Source organism: Dipteris shenzhenensis, chromosome 23 (assembly GCF_047967505.1).
Source record: "Dipteris shenzhenensis isolate YYH24624 ecotype China chromosome 23, Dip_SZ_1.0, whole genome shotgun sequence".
Taxonomy (NCBI): domain Eukaryota; kingdom Viridiplantae; phylum Streptophyta; class Polypodiopsida; order Gleicheniales; family Dipteridaceae; genus Dipteris; species Dipteris shenzhenensis.
Window position 1 is genome coordinate 21,205,011 of NC_141618.1, and position 17,734 is coordinate 21,222,744.

Genomic DNA, 17,734 nt, shown 5'->3' on the forward strand with positions numbered 1-17,734 from the left:
GTATCCACCGAGGCATGTGCAAGTCCATAAGAGAAAAGGAAACATCATCCAAAGTGCAAGACTCAACCAAATGTCGTCAAACCGAAAGAGCCCAAGAGGAGCTATGCTTCTCATGGAAAACATGAGGCCTCAATAGAGATATCCAAGCCATCGAGCCCCAAGTCATGAAGAAGGGGCAGGGCCAGGGAACAAAAGTACTCAAAGTCTAGCTATCACCTTCCATATTAACTTCATCTGTCTGCAATCCCATAAACAATGCTGAATGGACTCATCATTAGAAGGCAACAAGGGCCATGTAGGGTCTGATCCAAACCTGGACCTCCACACGTTTCACTGCAATCCCTCCATGAATAGAAAAGAAAAATAAAACAGTGATTGTCCTATTTCTAAGGGACTTCCAAAGCCTTCTCCAAAAGATCACAGAAATCTGAAAATTCTCCCAATAAGGAACTCTAGTGGTCTTCCAATTCTTGAGACTAAGCCGAAACCTCCTGCCATTGGACGCTCTTCTCATGGTTTCTAGCATCAATCAGCTCCCACTCATATTGTGGATCAGTCCTGATACTTAAGACAATGGCAAACTTGCTTACAAATTAGACTTACCAGAAGGATGTAGAGTATATCCAATATTTCATGTTAAGTAGAGTCAAAAGAGAATTAGGAGATGATGATAATCTCATTGAAAATAAAGTCCTAGTTGAACTCATTGAACCTGCATCTCTCCATATGAACCAGGAACAATCTTAGATAGACAAGAAAAGAGCACAAGGCATACAATATGTCAAGAATGTCTTATTAAGTGGAAGGATAGGCCTGAGGAGAGTTCAACGTGTGAACGGGTAAGGAAGCTTCAAAAGAGGTTTCCCAATTTTGTTTTCGAGGACATAAACATATCATAAGGAGGAGGGAATGTTATGTCAATTATGATATCAAGACCACAGTGCAAGGGGAAACCATGAGGGTTGGACAGTGCTTGCATTTATGGGGCTTAGAATGCTAGGATGTAGGGTTATTCCTAGGTTAATGCAGTAATAAAGAGGTGAAAAGGAAAGCCCATGAGAGGGCTTTTATGTAAGGGTCCCTTGTGGGACACATGGCACCAAAGAAGGATGTCGAGTGGCAAACAATGGGCATGGGGGAGGGTTCTAGAGAGAGCTCCATCAAAGAAGAACCAAGACAGAAAGAAATTGGACATGAGTTCACGAACACATTAAAAGAGAGCTCTCCAACAGACCCGTGGCAAGGTGGATAATACAGCAGGAGCCCTTTCATTTTTTAAGAAGATTATTACAAGCTTCCTCTATGAGGGCTTTAAGGGTGAGCATGTGATCTAGTATGGAACAATCTCCTTTTACACCCTACCTACCCAATCGCTCACATACACATGCTCACTGCACACTCATTGACATGTATCTTCAGAGCCGCTTGGATTTTTCATATAAGACTAACATTTCAATGAGGATACTGAAGCTGCAAAACCAGCTCTATAGTCCTCAACAAGATGAAGAAGATTTGGGACCAGGCAGCCTCCATAGGTGAGCTTGGACACCAGGAGTATTGCACGACTTGTTCGGAGCAGCCTACCATACTGTTACCAAGACTTTATCACGGCACTGACCAAAGTGGTGCTCAGTGGTCCCTCGTGTTGGTAAGTTCATGCAAGATGTGCACAGTGTTCATCCTCAAGGTCCTTAAAATACACTTTTGCAAAGAATAAATTACGGCAATGCTGATTTAGGGGAAACCAAAGGACAGCAATGAGAACACCCCTCTTGTCACGAGATGCCTGAATGTAATCTAAGAAACAGTTCTTACGGACTTGAGGTGGAAACTGGTCGGATGGCAAAGTATACAAGGAAAGGCAAATATAAAGTTGCATTGCGACGTTGGATGAGCAAGAGCATATCCCTTACTTTGATTGCATAGCCCTTGACTCACAGGTTCATTGCAACCTCAGAGCTCACAAATAGCCAAGCAGGAGTGAAATAGTTCGCTCAAAGATACACAGATGCAAAAGGGCAAAAAAAGGCTTGACTCCAAGTGCCTTGTTGGTATTAAGCTGCCTGGAAGTCTTCCTGTTGTCATCTCTGTCATATATCAGAGTGTGTATTCGTTAGATCTATTCACGTGACTGCAGATGACTTTGCCGCAGCAGCTTTTTTCTATAAAGTATCTGATCCCTTACAGATTCAAATGACTCTTGATCAACCTTTTCTTTCCTTTTCAAAATCTACTTCCCACCTTTCTGCTGCTTCCTTTCCTTGCTGCTAACCTGATGCTGCAGCAGCCATCCCAGTTTGCGGGCTTGTCCGCTTGCTCTCCTTCTCCTTTGCTTCTCCACCTGGCTGGCTGCACAATACCCTCTTTTGTACACCTTTTTTTGTATTGTTTACCTCCCCCCCCCTCTTTACTCCTACCACATACCGCTAGTAGAGACATGCATGTGACCTTTGGAAGGGGGAGTTCGTTACCTTGTTACCTTTGTAATGCGAATGGATATAAATATCCTTGCAGGGCAATGTAGGTCACCAAAGACAAGGGTCATCATAAAGTGAATGGATGGAATATCGAGGGGCTACAGATGCAGGTCTTCCTAACAAACATATTGCCTTCAGAGCTTTCAATATTAGATATTCCTATCAAGACATGGCATGAACTATGAGAGAAGATGGCATGGTTGTTCTAAAGTCCAAAATTCCACTGTTAGCTGTTTGGGCTTCTGCACCCGAGTAACATATTTCAATAAAGCTGAACAGCTGATCACCACTTGGATGAAAATTCAAAGAATTTTGCATGTTCGCTAAGGTGATAGAAATATATACATTTGTAAGACTAGAATTAATTCACTTGTACAAATTCATATTTTGGTTGTTCTAAAGTCCAAAATTCTACTTTCAGCTGTTGGGGCTTCTAAACCTGCGTATGATATTTCGATAAAGTTGAACAGCTGATCACGACTTGGAAGAAAATTAAAAGAATTTGCATGTCCGCTAAGGTGATAGAAAAACATACCTTTGTAAGACTAGAATAAACCCAATCATACAAATTCAGATTTTCGTTGTTCTAAAGTCCAAAGTTCTACTTTTAGCTGTTGGGTCTTCTATACCCGTGTAAGAAATTTCAATAAAGTTGAACAGCTGATCACCACTTGGACGAAAATTCAAAGAATTTGCGTGTCCACTAAGGTAGAAAAATATACCTTTGCAAGACTATAATAAGTCCAATTGTACAAATTCAGATTTTTGTTGTTCTAAAGTCCAAAAGTCTACTTTTAGCCGTTAGGCTTTTGCACCACGTAAGATATTTCAACAAAGTTGAAAAGTTGATCACCACTTGGACAAAAATTCAAAGAAGTCGCATGTCCTCTAAGGTGATAGAAAAATATATCTTTGTAAGACTATAATAAATCCAATCTTACAAATTCATGTATACTAGAAGGTGAATAGAGGGCCATTGATTTCATAAGTTGACATACTTATTCAAATTCTAAAACAGCATTTTCTAACAACATTGCCATACTAATCCCAATCACATCACATCTCCTCTTTTCAAATAAATCTTCTCCTAGGAAATGGCTCTTTACACAAAGCATCTACTTTTATGTTGTCTCTGATGCACTAAATGATTTATTTAGTAAATTGTAATTTCAAGGTTATTCTGAATAAGCGAAGTCAAGACATTTCACCTTTTTCTGAGGATGAATTGGATTCCACTTGTTGTGACTCACAATTCAGTCTATAAAGTGAAATCTACATCAACAAATATATTGCTTTGTGAGAACAAGGTTGAAAGAACTTCACAACAAAGAAGGGAAAAAACACTGCAATTACAAAGGCTCTGCTGCAGCTAATAGAAAGTAAAACACACTATGTTCAATTTTTAAGGGATAGGTTACCAAGCCACTTTCATATCCAACTGCTAGGTAACCAGAAATTGAACAGAAGTCTAAAGCAGAAATTGGAGAGTCTGCCGTGACATGAGAAGTTTGAAACTCTCCTTTGCCCTGCATAAGCACCAGCTCTCAGTTGTACTTTTGCAAATTACATCAGTAAATTGTAAATTGTCAGTGTACACAATATTCAGAAACCTTGACCGATTCAAGACAACACCTAATAATGAAAAGAAAAAGATTACTTGTCACACCTGACTTTCCAGACTGCATATTGAAAATATGTAAGGTGTTGATAAATCCCAGAAATTCACAGAACCATTTTCGTGACCTGTTATGTATAGGTAGCTTCCCGTTGATTCGGTTGTGGCCAAGGTTGTGGTTTCCTTACATCCATGGAGAAAAGAATTCTGTGTGTATTCTGTTGATTGATATGAAAAACCACCTCTCAAAACCCGAGGGATCTGTGAAAAATCCAAGCACAGAATATTATCTGAGGGTTGCAACACTGGTTTTACTAGCATACCACAGAGAGGTAGAAGATCTCCTGAGAAAATATTCTTAGTACATAATATATGTGAGGAAAAGAAATTATCAAGTACTTACAGTTTGCCAATATTTATGATTAGATCACACTTCAGCCATCAACTATTAAATTTTTATAGCATCCACAGGCAGAAGTATCACATTATAAGAATAGAAATCACCTCCATTAAACAATTGGATACATGTCCACTTCTGTTGAGCAGTATTGTTTTTGCAACTGTCACTCTAGATTCCAAAATTGGTAGATTAATGGAAATCGGTTTTGGAAGCGATGAGGGTTTATCACCTATGAATGTTTTCAAAGACTCAGAGATTGCATCTGTATCATAAGCGTACAATTGCCCCTGGGACTTTAGAACCAGGACAGATTGGTGATTTAATGGAAATCCTGTTAGACGATGCGCCAGCAGAATATCCTTAACACATCCAAGAAGTGGAAGCTCAATAGATGGTTTGTACTTGAGTGAGGATCCATCCTTTAAAGAGATTATCTGCACACACAAGATACCCTGTCACTGTTAGTACACAAGTGAAAGCACTTAATCTCACCCTTATTTAGAATAATCTGACAATTTTCCCTCATCTCCCTTGCTCTCTATCCATCCTAATTTCCCTCCATATCCCTTCTCGCCTGACAGCCTCAATCCTTTTGAGACAGACAGGGATTAAACCTTTGGGGATCCAAACCCAAGATGAAGGCTAACAGCCTAATTTCATTAGTGATCCCGTCAATCTCAAACACAAAATGTGGTGAATCAAGAGATGTAGGCAAATAGGCATCACAGTATCACAGTGCAGAAGCAAGCTTAGAAATCCCACATGCAAACATACTTTTTCTTTTTGTTTTGAGAGCCATCTTTCTCTGTGGCACTTACACCCACCAGACATCTCATGGAGAACTCTTTTTCCCCACCTTATGTATTCAAACCACCCCAAGTGTGAATCCCCACCACTTTATTCTATGGGAGCGAAGAAGATACCAGGGCCCTGGAAGACCCAGGCATGTAGGACTTGCCTTGAACACCCTATTGTCCTCAGCTCACTACACTAAGACTCCATTAACCAGCTGGTGCTCAAGTTTTTTTTTTTTTTTTCCATGAAAAAGACTTCTATTAAGTAAGAACAAAAACCCGCGAGAGCAAGCTCAAAGCGGAATACATCATGAAATCATGAGGATAATAAAAAACCCCCTCAGAGTGAGGTGGAAAGAAACCAAGGCTGAGGCTGAAAGTGCCATCTCAACCCTGTAGTAGATTCAGAGAAGAAAGGAGAATCCTTCCATTCCCTGAAGAAAGAAGCCCTCCTAGCTGAGGCTGCACGGGAGTCCCCCTGCATACCCGTCCATACGGCCATCAGAGTGTGTACGATGTCTGTCCAGATACTAGCCAATGTGTGCGAGGGATGAACCTGAGTACCCTCCATAGCCTCTGTGCATCTGGATCTCCAGATATGCCAGGCTGCTATGCTCGCTATAATCTCCCAAGAAGTATCCACAGAGGCATGTACAGCTGTAAAAGGACGGTGTGTAACCACATCCAACGAGCAGAGCTCCACCCGATGATGTCGAACTGAAATGGCCCGGGAGGAGTCAAGTCCCTCATAGAAAACCTGAGGTCCTGTAAGAGAAAGCCAAGCCACCGAGCCCCAAGTCATAAAGAGTGGGGAATGGGCAAAGTGACTGAAGATCCTGGCTATCCCCATCCAAATCAATCTCGCCTGTCTGCAATCCCATAAGCAATGCTGAATAGACTCCGAAGCAGAAAGGCAACGAGGGCAAGTAGGGTCGGCTCCGAATCTGGACCTCCAAAGGTTCACTGCAATCCCTCCATGAATAGAAAGCCAAAAGAAGATAGTGATCTTTCTATTCCTGTGGGATTTCCAAAGCCTCCTCCAGAAGTACCTCTGCTGATCCGCAGTAATACCAAAAGTCTCCCAATGAGGAACTCTGGAGGGTCTCCAACCTCTACTACTGAGCTGAAATCTCCTGGCATTACTGACCGTGTAACGAAAGAAGGGGATGGTCTTCTCTCGATGCCCCGCGTCAATCCACTCCCACTCTCCGGGGTCCCACTGTAAATACCTGATGGGAACTCCTCCATAGAGCCAAAGTCTCCAAGACCCGGTGGAGAGTAACTGGGGGTCAGGGTCTAAGAACCACTCTGAATCTGATCCCTGCATCAAAAGGCCTACGACCCTGATAGGCTGAAAAGCAGACTCAAGCAATATATCATCTGTAGATCTGAGCAATCTGCCACCATCCTGGACACTGAAAACCAAAGCATCCTCCTGTGCACCTCGGAAGGCTAAGACCTGAAGTGGAACCCCGCCTCTCGAGAAAGTACCTGCCCAAGTGGAGGTAGTGAGAGGCATATCATCTGTGTCTATCCAAGCCTCTAGAAGGGCTGACTCAATCTGCAAGATCCTCCCTGCACTCCCTCTGAGATGTCCTATCAACCCTGACTTGGTTTCCTCTGGAAGCCTACGGAAGGCTTTCCAAGATCCCAAAGAAGAAGCAGGTCCCCTCTCCCACCTGGCCCACTGCATGTAGAGTGAGGCACCCAGTGGTCTGCCACGATCATCTAAAATACTGTCGTTCCACATGATGGGCTGCCTATCAATCTCTTCCCGGGAGGAAGGAGGAATCCTCCGAAGAGAGCTTCTGAAACTAGCCCAAGCTTTCAGAATGGCAACCATGAGAGGGGATGAAGGTGATCTGAGGTGTGCTGAGGTGAAAATCCATCTAACACTGCTCATCCAGTCTCCTCCTGAGGAAGGTGTGCACCTCTGTATGCTGCTGATAAGAAAGTCCTTCCACGGTTCCTATCCTGGCATAAGTCCTCGCACCACTATCTTGCAAAGTAAGGCTCTGCACTGTAAATCTGGATCAATAATATTGAGACCCCCATCCTGTGTAGGGAGGATGAGGGTCTCCCAAGCCACTCTGGCTAAGGCATCTGCTGTGCCATCAAGCCCACTCCAGAGAAAGTTCCTGATCGGTCTTCTGAGCTGAATGATGCAGTCCCTAGAACGGCACCAACATGAACAAATAAACCAGGCCGTGGCCAAAAGGACCTGGTTGACCACCACAACTCTAGAGGCAAGATCCAGCTTGGCTGAGCTCCAAAAGAGAAGCTTCCTTCTGATGCTCTCCAACACGGGAGCAAACTGCTGCGTGGTAGAAATACCCAAGCCGACCTGGCAGCCCAAATACCTGATAGGCACACCCCTCTGAACCCAAGTGAACCCTATGTCAAGTCCCCAAACTGGAGTGTCCTCATCACTGATCCAAAAGCCATTGGATTTATGCCAATTTATCTGCGCCCCTGCCGCCAAGCAAAATAAATCCAATGCTGTCCTGAAAGAAGTCAATGTCTGTGGAGAGGCATCCAAATAAATCGCTGTGTCATCAGCCAACTCACTGTCAAGCAGCTCCTCTTCTCTTCTGATAGGAAGTCTCAGCCCAAAGATGTCAGCTTGAGATCTAACATAGATGCTCATAGCTTCGGCCACGAATAAAAAAAGGAAAGGAGCAAGGGGGCATCCCTGACGGACTGATCTCGAAATCTGAAATCTCTCACCCCTTACCCCACCAATAAGTACCTGGCTATGGGCTGATCTGTACAAAGAGGAAACACCTCTGATCCAAACATCAGTGAATCCAAAGCGTAGTAGGGTGCCCTCCAAAAAACTCCAATCTACTCTGTCATAAGCTTTTTCAAAATCCAACAGTAGAATGGCAAGATTCTGGCCACTCTGCACGGCCCACTCTGAAGCTTCCCAGAAAGAAAAAATGTTATCAAAAATACTTCTGCCATGCACAAATCCCGTCTGAGTGTCGTGGATAAGATCAGGGAGAAGTGGCTGCAATCGGAGGCTGATAGCCTTGGCCAGAATCTTGTAACAAGTCCCCAGAAGTGTGATAGGCCTCCACTGGGACAATAAATTTCTGCTACCTCCTTTTGGGATAAGGTGGATGAGGCCCTCTGTAAGCGATTCAGGCATCTCGCCAGAGTCCCAAATGGCCTGCATGGCTGAAGTAATATAGTCTCCAATCATATCCCAAAATGCAATGAAAAAAGACGGAGTGAGGCCATCTAAACCTGGGCACTTGCCCTTGTGAAGGGCTGAAAGTGCAGTCCTGAACTCTGTGTTGGTGAAAGGTGCGTCAAGTAGAACATGCAAATCCGGATTCACCAACACTGGGATACTCTGCCAAATAGCCTGTCTAGCATCCTCTATATCGTGTGTCTCAGGATCAGCAGTAAGGAGGGTGGCATAGAAATCTGAAGCTATGCGTAAGACGTCATCTGGCTCTGTCTATAAAACCCCATGTGAGTCAATAAGCTGAGATACACTCTCTCTACTATGTCTAGGGCCAAGAGTAGAGAAGAAGTGTTTATTGACTCTACCACCCATCTGAATCCAGAAGGACTCCCGTGCATGAAAGGCATACTCTGCTCTCTGATCAAGCAATAACTGCAAGTGAGCCCTCGCTGCAGCAAGGCGCTCCTGAATCCAAGCATCTGAAGGCCGTTTCTGCTCTTCCCTCTGCAAAGCTGCTAACTGCTGGCGAACACCAATCTCACGTCTGAGAATATCTCGTCTCCTGGTAGAAGCAACTGAGCAGTAAAAGTCACTAATACCAGAGAGGGCAGCGGCTAAATGTGAAGGATGTGGCTGCCCTCCCTGGACATGAGCAAACCATACCCGTAGGGCTGCCTCTGTAAGGTCCTCCTCTGTGTAAAAGGCATCTGGGATCCTGATGCTGGCTGATCGGCCTCTCAAGTGAGGCTCTGAGATAGCCAAAACAACAGGGAAATGGTCTGAGGTGGAAACCCCTGCAGCAATGCATACCGATCCCCCTCTGTCAAGTGCCCAGTCATCTACATAAAATCTGTCAATGCGTGCATGAATAGGCATCTGTTGCCTCCTGTTCGACCAAGAGAACAGGAGGGACTGTGGCTGAATAAGAAAGGCATCATCACACCAAGTATCTCTGCCACAGAAATGGAAAAGGAAGGCATCCCAAGCTGCTCTCTCCAAAGAGAGAAGTCCGCCTTCTCTACCCCCTTTTTTGTCTGAAGGTAACTCGACCATGTTAAAGTCACCTCCAATCACCCAAGAATCCACAATGGGGGCCCAGGAGAGCAAAGTCTTCCACATAAGGACACGTTCCCCTCTAATGTTGGAGGCATATAGGTTGAGGAAGCCAACCTTACGCCCTCCAATCAAGAGAATAATCCACTGAGCTCTAGAGGGGATAATGACTCCGTGCCCAACAACTAAGGGGAGAACCGACTGCGAAACTGAAATAGAAGTGCCTCCCCTAGTGCCCAATGCAGGCGACCAAAAAGTATGTCCTGAGAGCAACTTGCCTGACTTGGCACAATCTCTATAATCCAGCTTGTGCTCTTGAATAAATAATATATCAATGGGACCACCAGTAACACCTGGATGAAGCTGATCCCGGATCAGCTGTCTGCGGCGGCGATGTGGGACGCCACCTAGGCCCTGTATGTTCCAACTGATAATCCTCATCGACGGGAGGATGTAGAGTGGAACACCTTACCCGACCTAGTGGCGGAAACAAACCCCTCAACAGGGGAAGACCTCCTGGATGGAGGGAAGGAACCCAGTGGAGGAAAGTCAATAGGGGAAAGAATCCTGGCACCTGAAGAAGAAGCCCTGTCAATAGGAAATCCAACCACTGGCTCCCCAAAAGTAGCGGGAACAAACTCCTCCTCTGGGAAATCTGAACTCTCTGCCAAGGCTGAAAATGAGTTCCTGTGGAGCAATCCAGACACCGGAGTACGAAGGATCCCTTGTGAGGGAAGAGGATCAACAGTGTAAGCTATCCCCTTCCCCCTGTCCAAGGGAGGGAGTGAGGAAGGCTCTCTACCCGGTGTCTGCCCAGCCGCGGAAATCTCTCCGTCCTCAAGAGGAACATCTGGCAGTGCTGGATCTAAGGAAGAAGCTGCAACTGGGGAGGAGGTCGAAGCTTCAGCGTCTCGGACTGTGCAAGGTGAGACAGGAAGGACAGCTCGAGGTGAAGCAGAATCTACTAAGGTACCCTCGTGAACTGAAGGAGGGACCTGCACACGTACTGGAACCCACTGTAAAGCGTCACGTGTGCCTGAGGGAGGTGGGGGTCGAGGAGCAGGACCTGTACCACCCCCCTGGTGAGGCTGAGGAATAGGTACTGGACCTATACCACCACCTGACTGAGCAGGACCGCCACGTGAAGAATGAGGAGCAGGAGCTGGACCTGTACCACCCCTCTGTCGAGGTCGAGGGGCAAGTGCCGGGTCTAATCTCCCCCCCTGTCCCCCCTGTCGATGCCCTGAGGCGGTAGCTGTACCAGAGGTCTTCTTAGGCCTTTTCTTCTTTCTGGGACAATCCCTGGCAAAGTGTCCCGAGGTCCTGCAAATCCTGCACTGGTCCTGCCTGCCTGAAATCTCCACTCTCTGGCGAAAAAAGGAACCATCCGGGCGCTGTATCATGACGTGGTCCATCTCGAGGTTAGGATCCTTGCAAAGGACCCTAACTCTAGGAACCCCATCAGCCTTGGTTGCCTCTGCTGCAGTCAATGGCAACCCAGGGAGGGGTGGGATCTCAGCAACTACGCCAAAATGCTCCCCAATAACAGAAAGAAGTCGATAGTAGACCTGGGGAAGCCCGGGGAACCTGATGAAGAGCGAAAAGAATTTCTTATCTGCCTCAACTGGGTCGAAACCAAGGTGAAAGGCTTCAAAGAAGATCTTCCTGTGTCCCAGGTGTAAAAGCTCGGCCTTGAGCACAGTGCTCGCAGCCTCTGGAGTGTCAAAAACAACCTGGAAGAAACCTCGTCCCAGAAGGCGAACATCTACCAATCGAGGAGCGAGGTCTGGGGGGAGAGCCGCAAGCATCCAGTCTCTGGCTTGGGATCTGGAAGGGTGAGACCCGAAGATGCGTGCTAACAAAGTGGTAGAGCACTCAATCTCTACATCCTTCCTGAGCTGCTGCAACTCGTCTTTAGAGAATGTGATAGTTTTCGCGGCCGGTGGAGATGGAGTAGGATTGGCTGACGGGGAATCCATCGCCAATCAAGGTGAGGAGGCCGACTCGAACAGGAAAAAAGGCTCCTTCCGTTCCAAAAAACTGCGAGGGGCAAGGGAGGGGAAAGGAGGCTAGGAGGAAGCAGGGGGGAAGGGGAGGGAAGGAGGAGAGGGGCTAAGGCTGAGAGGGGAGAGGGGCAAGGAGGGAGGGGAAGGGAGAGGAGAAGAAAGGGAGGAGTGAGAGGAGGAGAGGGGGCGGGAGAGCAAGCAGGGAGGGGGCGGGACAGCAGGGGAGGGGGCGGGACAGCAGGAGAGGGGGCGGGACAGCAGGGAGAGGGAGCGGAGCAGCAGGGGGGAAGGGGCGGAGGCAGGGGGAGAGGGGGAGCAGCAGGGAGAGGGGGCGGAGCAAGGGGGGAGGGGACGGAGCAGCAGGGAGAGGGGGCGGGACAGCAGGGGGCAGAGGGGAGCAGCAGGGGGGAGGGGCGGAGGCAGGGAGAGGGAGCGGAGCAGCAGGGGGGAGGGGACGGAGGCAGGGAGAGGGGGCGGGACAGCAAGGGGGAGGGGGCGGAAGCAGGGAACAGAGGGAGGGAGTGAGGGACAGGCAGGGGGGGGGGGCGGAGCAGCAGGGGGGGAGGGGGGGAAGCAGCCGGGAGGGGCTAGGGACAGGCTGAGGGGGGAGAGAGACGGGCTGAGGGAGGGGGAGCAGCAGGGGAACGGGGAGGAGCAGCAGCTAGGAAATATTTGAATCTCTGGCATCGCTGGTGCTCAAGTTGATAAGATCTTCCTTTGAAATCCCACATGCCAATATGCCCGGAAGGATCCCATGTTGTTACACATTTGGAATCTTTGAAAATTCTTTGCCACCAAATATAAGCATGATTTTTCAACAAAGAGAAAGAAAGAAAGATTATTAAAAGTCTTTGAAAGACCGAAGGGCCTATGAGACTGAAAGAACCTGATACAATGTGCTGAAAAGGTGGAGCCTCTAAGTGGGCATCGACACTCAATATGAATACAACATATCCATAATCATAGAGATACCAATACATAAGAAAAATCTCTCTAATCCGATGGAGAGACTGTGACGTGGCACCATTGTGGTGATCATCCAAAAGCTAGCAGAGGGGGCAAGCCTAAGTAGGAACGCAGCAATGTGTGAGGCTGCGGTAGCATGAAGCCTTTAATTGGATGCTGACAAGGGCCAGCATGTGCGGTCCGTTGTCTCCTAGCTATGGCCCTATGTCGGACAAGTGCCACTATCACCCCCATCGGTCTTGCCTCCAGTCAAAGTGAGCATGGAGGAAAGGTCCCCCAATTTGATATGTGTCTCAACCCACTGGCGGGTTGGCCATGTGTCTCTCTTTGGTCCTCGGGTCCGTCGTGTCCCTAAAGCTTGGTGGTCCATGCTATATGGTTAGACAAACTCAGTGATCATGCTCTGAGTGGAATTGATGCCTGGACAGGAGCCTTGGAAATAAAAAATTTTACGTAGCATTCAATCATGTACACCTTCTCTTGGGGGAGATTGGATGAACAATCGAGATCGATCTTTACTTCAGCCCATCTCAGATCTCCCCCCTCCCCTCTCATGGCTGTCATTTTGAAAGCTTGGGACAGTTTCAAAGGCACTCTTCGAAGAGTTCCATCCTCCTCTCGTGAAGAGATAAACAGGCAGCCTATCATGTGGAATGATTGTATATTGGATAAGCATGGCAAATCAGTAGGAGCGTCACATTATACATAGTGGTCTAGATGGGAGAGGGGACCTACCTCCACGGTGGGGGCCTAGAAGCATTCAGAAAGCTTCCATAGGATCAAATACTCTTATCAATTAGGCGCATCAGATACAGTGCAGTCAGGATTCAGCAGATAGGTGCAGCCATACCAGGGGAGTGGATGGATATAGATGACATGCTAATCATAGAGTCCACTAGTTGGGTGCTTTCACGAGGACGAGTATTCCTCTGCAGGTTATAGCCATGCACGATGCACAGGAGGATGCCCTTGTTTTTCAGGTTCAGTCAGAAGGCAGGCTTCACAGATCTTCATAGGATAATCTTTTGGGGGTTGCCTAGGATCACACGCTATCTGGAGTGCGGGAAGGATTCACAATGGTATCTTGATCATGACCCCGTTCTTCTGGCACTTTTTTCTTTTTTTTCCAAGAAAAAGACTTCTATTAAGTAAGAGAAAAAACTCGCGAGAGCAAGCTCAAAGCGGAATACATCATAAAATCATAAGGATAAATAAAAAACCCCCTCAGAGTGAGGTGGGAAACAACCAAGGCTGAGGCTGAAAGTGCCACCTCAACCCTGTAGTAGTCTCAGAGAAGAAAGGAGAATCCTTCCATTCCCTGAAGAAAGAAGCCCTCCTAGCTGAGGCTGCACGGGAGTCTCCCTGCATACCCGTCCATACGGCCATCAAAGTATGTACGGTGTCTGTCCAGATACTAGCCAATGTGTGCGAGGGATGAACCTGAGTACCCTGCAAAGCCTCTGTTAGGAAGGTGTGGTACCACATCCAACGACCAGGACTCAATTCGATGACGTCGAACCGAAATGGCTCGAGAGGAGTCAACTCTCTCATAGAAAACCTGAGGTCCTGTAAGAGAAAGCCAAGCCACTGAGCCCCATGTCATAAAAAATGGGGAGTGGGCAAAGTGACTAAAAATCCTGGCTACCCCCATCCAAATCATCCTCGCCTGTCTGCAATCCCATAAGCAATGCTAAATAGTCTCCGAAGCAGAAAGGCATCGAGGGCAAGTAGGGTCGGCTCCGAACCTGGACCTCCAAAGGTTCACTGCAATCCCACCATGGATAGAAAGCCAAAAGAAGATAGTGATCTTACTATTCCTGTGGGATTTCCAAAGTCTCCTCTAGAAGCACCTCTGCAGATCCGCAGTGATATCAAAAGTCTCCCAATGAGAAACTCTAGAAGGTCTCCAACCTCTACTACTGAGCTGATATCTCCTGGCATTATTGACCGTGTAACAAAAGAAGGGAATGCTCTTCTCTCGATGCCCTGCATCAATCCACTCCCACTCTCCGGGATCCCACTGCAAATACCTGATGGGAAGGAAGTGAGGAAGTGAGGACTGCTCTCTATCCTGTGTCTGCCGACCATTAGCCCAAATACCTGATAGGGAGGAAGTGAGGACTGCTCTCTATCCTGTGTCTGCCCAGCCGCGGAGACCTCTACTGCCTCAAGAAAAGCGTCTGGCGCCGCTGGATCTAGGGAAGAAGCTGCAACCGAGGAGGAGGTCGAAGCTTCAGCGTCTCGGACTGTGCAAGGTGAGACTGGAGGGACAGCTTGAGGTGAAGCAGAGTCCACTAATGTACCCTCGTGAACTGAAGGAGGGATCTGCACAGGTGCCGGAACCCACTGGAGAGCGCTGCGTGCCCCTGAGGTAGGTGGGGGTAGAGGAGCAGGTGATGGACCTGCTATCGAGGCCGAGGAGGAAGTGCTGGACCTGTACCACCACCATCCTGAGGAGGACCGCCATGCGAAGGTCGAGGAGCAGGTGCTAGACCTGTACCACCCCTCTGTCGAGGCCGAGGAGCATGTGCTGGAGCTATACCACCCCCCTGTCCCCCCTCTCGAGGCCATGGGGTGGTAGCTGTACCAGAGGGCTTCTTGGGCCTTTTCTTCTTCGTAGGGCAATCCCTGGCAAAGTGTCCAATGGTCCTGCATATCCTGCACTGGTCTTGTCTGCCTGAAATCTCTACTCTCTGGTGAAAAAAGGGACCATCCGGGCGCTGGATCATAACATGATCCATCTTGAGGTTAGGATCCTTATAGAGGACCCTAACTCTAGGTACCCCATCAGCCTTGGTTGCCTCTGCTGCAGTCAATGGCAACCCAGGGAGGGGTGGGATCTCAGCAACTGCGCCAAAATGCTCCCCACTAACAGAAAGAAGTCGATGGTAAACCTGGGGAAGCCCGGGGAATCTGATGAAGAGCGAAAAGATTTCCTTATCTGCTTCCACTGGGTCGAAACCAATATGAAAGGCTTCGAAGAAGATCTTCCTGTGTCCCAGGTGTAAAAACTCAGCCTTGAGCACAGTGCTCGCAGCCTCTAGAGTGTCAAAAACAACCTAGAAAAAACCTCGTCCCAGAAGACGAACATCTAACAATCGTGGAGTGAGGTTTGGGGGTAGAGCCGCAAGCGTCTAGTCTCTGGCTTGGGATCTGGAGGGGTGAGACCCGAAGATGCGTGCTACCAACGTGGTAGAGCATTCAATCTCTACATCCTTCTTGAGCTGCTGCAACTCGTCTTTAGAAAAAGTAATAGTTTTCGCGGCCGGTGGAGGTGGAGTAGGATTGGCTGACGGAGTATCCATCACCAATCGAGGTGAGGAGGCTGACTCTGACAATTTGGAGGCTCCTTCCGCTCCAAAAAAAGCTGCAGGAGAAAGGGGGGTAGAAAAAAGGGGAAAGGAGGTGAGGAGGGAGCGGGGGGAAGGGGCGAGAAGTGGAGGGGTAAAGGGGAGAGGCTGAGAGGCTGAAGGGGAGGGGGGCAGGCTGAGAGGGAGGGAGGGGGCAGGCTAGGAAGAGGAAAGGGAGAGGAAGGAAAGGCAGGAAGGGGGCGGGCTGGGGGGCGGGCTGAGAGGGAGAGGAGAGGGAGAGGAAGGAGAGGGAGGGGCAGGGAGGGGGCGAGGAGCAGGCTGAGAGGGGGAGGAGAGGGAGGGGGCAATGAAGGGAAGGGGGAGGAGAGGGAGAGGAGGGGGCGGGCTGAGAGGCAGAGAGGGGGCGGAGAGGTAGGGAGGGGGCGGGGGAGCAAGCAGGGAGGGGGCGGAGAGGCAGGGAGGGGACGGGGGAGCAGGGGGTGGGCTGAGAGGCAGGGAGGGGGCGGAGAGGCAAGGAGGGGGCGGGGGAGTAGGCTGAGAGGGGGAGGAGAGGAAGCGGGCTGGAAGGGGGCGGGCTGAAGGGGAGGAGGGGAAGGGAGGGAGAGGCTGAGGGAGAGGGAGGGGCTGAGGGCAAGGGAGAGAGGGAGGGACGGGCTGAGGGAGAGGGTGCAGCAAGGGAGCGGGGAGGAGCAGCAGCTCTCTGGCCAATGCTGTTTTCGCTAGGGAGAGTTTGGCCGGCTCTAATGCAAAAGCTTGGACCGCACTCTTCTAGCACTTGGGTCTGGGAGACTCTGGTTATATGGTGGTTCCCCCATTAGGTCCTTGCAGTGGGACCTTGGGAAGTGGGAGTGGATTGATGAAGGGCACCGAGAGAAGAGCATCCCCTTCTCTCGCTACACAGTTAGAAATGCCAAGAGATTGGCTGGAGGCCTCCAGATCTCATCATTGGGATAGTTTTTAGATTTCTCCAGATGTGCAAACAAACTTTTGGAGGAGGCTCTGGAAATCTCTCAGGAATAGAAAAATCACTCTTTTCTTTTGGCTTCCTATTCACAGAGGCATTGCAGGTGAACCTATGGAGATCCAGGTTCGGGGCTAACCCTACATGTCCTCGATGCCACACATCAGTTGAGTCAGTTCAGCATTGTCTCTGGGAGTGCAGACATGCGAGGATGATTAGGAAGGGTGTTGCTAGGATACTCTGCATATTTCATAGAACACCCTTCTTTATCAGTTGCATGGTTGTCTCTTACTAGTTATCAGGTGTTTTTCGAGGAGATATGGCTCAGACTCAGCCTTCTTTGCATGTTGCCATCTTGTGCAATCATGTTTCCTCCAAGATGTTCCTTTCACTCCTTTCAGAGCAGCCCATGCCTCTGTAGACACATCTTGGGAGATTCTGGCTAGTAAATTAGCTTGGCTTATTTGGAGGGCCAGATGTACGGAGGCAATGTAGAGTTCTGAGGTTCACCCTTCCCAGACTATGGCCAGTATATGGACTGATACTATACATACTTTGATGGCCATATGGGTGAGCATGCATGGATCTTTGAGAGCAGCTACTAGGAGCGATATTTTTTTCAGAGTTTGGAGAGGATCTGCTTTCTTCTTCGATTCTCCTTCAGGGTTGAGTTTGGAGAGGATCTCCTTTCTTCTCCGATTCTCCTTCAGGGTTGAGGTGGCACTTTCAACCCTCCGCCCTGGATTTCTGTTAGCTCTTTCTGAGCTGCTTTATTCTTTCATGCTTGTCCTGATGTACTTCCACACCCAAGCTTGCGGTTTTTATTCATACTGATAAAGTAATCTTTTTGCCAAAAAAAAAAAAAAGGCAATAATATCACGCTAGCTGGTAAGGAACTTTAGCCAAGATAATCATGTCCACAATGCTTTCCTCCCAGTGTGTCATTAAGCCTCCAAAT

At 48.3% G+C, this 17,734-nt stretch overlaps 1 protein-coding gene across 1 annotated transcript in view; it reads right to left on the reverse strand.

Moving 5' to 3' along the window:
- LOC147887107 (uncharacterized) overlaps window positions 1-17,734 on the reverse strand; it is a 203,402-nt gene that overhangs the window by 92,173 nt on the left and 93,495 nt on the right. The window contains exons 10-13 of the mRNA XM_087394519.1: window positions 4,597-4,926; window positions 4,144-4,353; window positions 3,896-4,003; window positions 3,686-3,749 (exon numbers count right to left, since the gene is read on the reverse strand). Coding sequence (XP_087250645.1) covers window positions 3,686-3,749; window positions 3,896-4,003; window positions 4,144-4,353; window positions 4,597-4,926 — 712 coding nt within the window. The remainder of the gene's footprint in view (window positions 1-3,685; window positions 3,750-3,895; window positions 4,004-4,143; window positions 4,354-4,596; window positions 4,927-17,734) is intronic.